The sequence below is a fragment of the Morchella importuna genome (genome assembly GCF_003444635.1).
Source record: "Morchella importuna strain M04M26 chromosome Unknown Morimp01GS015, whole genome shotgun sequence".
Lineage (NCBI taxonomy): Eukaryota > Fungi > Ascomycota > Pezizomycetes > Pezizales > Morchellaceae > Morchella > Morchella importuna.
This window is the reverse complement of record NW_025763412.1, coordinates 5791-8190: the sequence shown is the minus strand read 5'-3', so window position 1 is coordinate 8190 and position 2400 is coordinate 5791. Positions and strand designations below refer to the sequence as shown.

The following is a 2400-nucleotide window of genomic DNA, read 5'->3' as shown; positions in this document are numbered from 1 at the left end:
TGTGTCCGATAGAGGAACGCAATTTGTCGCGGAATTTTGGAAATCACTTTGCAAACGCCTGGAAATATCTCCACGATTCTCCACCGCATTTCACCCTCAAACCGATGGACAAACTGAAAGGATCAATGCCGTAATGGAACAGTATCTTCGAAGTTATGTTTCTTATCAACAAGATCATTGGACCCGATTATTGGCAATGGCGGAGTTTGCAGCAAACAACCATGTGTCGGAAACAACCAAGGTTTCTCCTTTCTATGCCAATTCGGGAAGGAATCCACGGATGACTTTTGGCCCCTTGGAACATGGCAAAACGACAGCGGAAGATCAGGCCAATAGCATCGCAAAAGAAATGAAGGATATGGTGGAATTTCTGAAAAGCGAAATGTTTCGGTCACAAAGGATACAAGAGGAATCAGCTAATCTCACTCGTTCTCCTGCTCCTCGCTATTGTATAGGAGATAAAGTTTTCTTATCGACACGCAATGTTCTAACAAGGCGACCCTCCAAGAAGTTCGATTGGAAACGGATTGGTCCTTATAGCATCAAACGAATCGTCAATCCCTATGCTTATGAACTAGAACTTCCCCGTTCTATGAAGATCCATCCAGTATTCCATGTTTCATTATTGTCACCCGAAGCAGGCAATCCATTACCGGGACAACAACTATCACCACCACCCCCAGTCGAGATCGAAGGGGAGGAAGAATGGGAAGTCGAAGACATTTTAGATTCCAGGAAACGCAAGGGAAAGTTTGAGTACCTGGTACGGTACAAAGGATATGACGATGCCTCGTGGCAGCCGTTATCGGACCTTAAACATTCGCCCGACATCATTCGACAATTCCATGAACGTTATCCACGGAAACCTAAGCCTACCAGGAGATAGGCCTTAGAGGGGGGCGTAATCTGTAACGGCAATATTATCTGTTAGCTAGGATGATCGATTGGATTGTGGAGGGAAGGTATTGCGCAGTTGTATTAGGATTTGTAATGGGGTTTCTGTTATGTTCTTTGGGTTTCCTTTACGCGAGGTATGAGTCATCAATGGACTAGAGCCTAGATATATAAAAGGGTGTTGTCTCGTGCCTTTTCATGTTTTCCTTCCCTTTCCTTTTCTCTTCACGGAACTTCTTGTACTTATTCCACGAATACTACTTGGTTCTACACCTCGTCATAGGGCTTAACTAGTTAGTCATACTAGGCAAAGCCACTCCATAGTCCACAGTCTCGAATACCTATTGCTACGTCCTCCCCTCGGTTGTATTCCTTGGCATCATAGTCCCTACGTCCATAGACCCCCGTTACACCCGCTTCCCCGATACCCAATCAACCCAACAAACACAGTCCACCACGATCGAACAAACCCAACTCGATAACGAACCTTTCTCTATCTTCGCTGAACATACCCAATACAATGAGCCATATGCACCAAAGTATGATTACATCCACCCCAGCATCGTTCCCCAAGAAACCCACGCCAGAATGGACCTAAAGTACGTCTCCTGGGTAATTAGAAATGCCCTCACTGTAGCACTTGAACCCCTCAACCAAACAACCGAGCAGATCAATAAGGACCTAAAAGCTACCATTGAAGTCCTATCCACCCAAAACGACTCCCTTAAACACACCGTCGACGTCCTGGACAAACAAATGTTTGAAATAACAAAGAACCAAGACAAAACTTCCGAAAAACTCCATCGCGTCCAACAACAGCTCACCAACCTCTCTGTCAACAGACCTAGCAACCAAGCAGTCAACGAAGGAAGAGCTGCCGCAATCGCCGCCGTCGCCGCTGCCACCACCTGTAATGGGGGTGCTAGGATGGGCACGACCGTGACTTGGATCAAATTGGAAATGGTAAACGGGGAATGATAGATTATCATTCGGCTCATTCGATCCAAAGATGGGGTTTATTTGATTGATCGTATTTGTAGTCTAAAAAACTTAATAACTTTAAGGGGTCTCCTCGCTAGTAAAGATTCCATGACTCCCCGAGTTCAAACTGGGGGCAACCGAGTACTTTTTATCGAAGTTCCGGCCCCCTTTTTCCCGCTTTTCTCTTCTCCGGCCCTCCCTAGTCCGGGGCCACCGCGACCTTTTTCTATGAGGGGCGAGAGGAGTTGCTACCACACCTCGGACAAACTTCCGCCCGAGTCAAATCACGCAATCTCTGCCAAGAGCTGGTCGGGATCCTAAGAACTAGCGGAAACAACCGACCAGATAGCAATTGCTTATTCAATTTGTTTTAGAACAGATTTGGTGTTTTGTAAAGCGAGGTTTGCTTTTAGTAGCTTGGGTCGTACACCTACTCCCCCTCAAAGGTGCACCGGACCGAAACAGGAGGATTCCGGCGGTTCGACGCTCCGGGGGTTATTTTTGGGGTCTAAAACGTGTTTATTT

General features: G+C 46.5%; 1 protein-coding gene across 1 annotated transcript; it reads left to right on the top strand.

The window, feature by feature from the left end:
• Positions 1–1482: 1482 nt before the first annotated feature.
• LAJ45_05448 (uncharacterized protein) lies at positions 1483–1872 on the top strand (the record flags this gene model as incomplete). Its single annotated transcript, XM_046115019.1, has 1 exon — positions 1483–1872. The coding sequence occupies one exon, from the start codon at positions 1483–1485 to the stop codon at positions 1870–1872; it is 390 nt and encodes a 129-aa protein (XP_045971541.1).
• Positions 1873–2400: the final 528 nt, after the last annotated feature.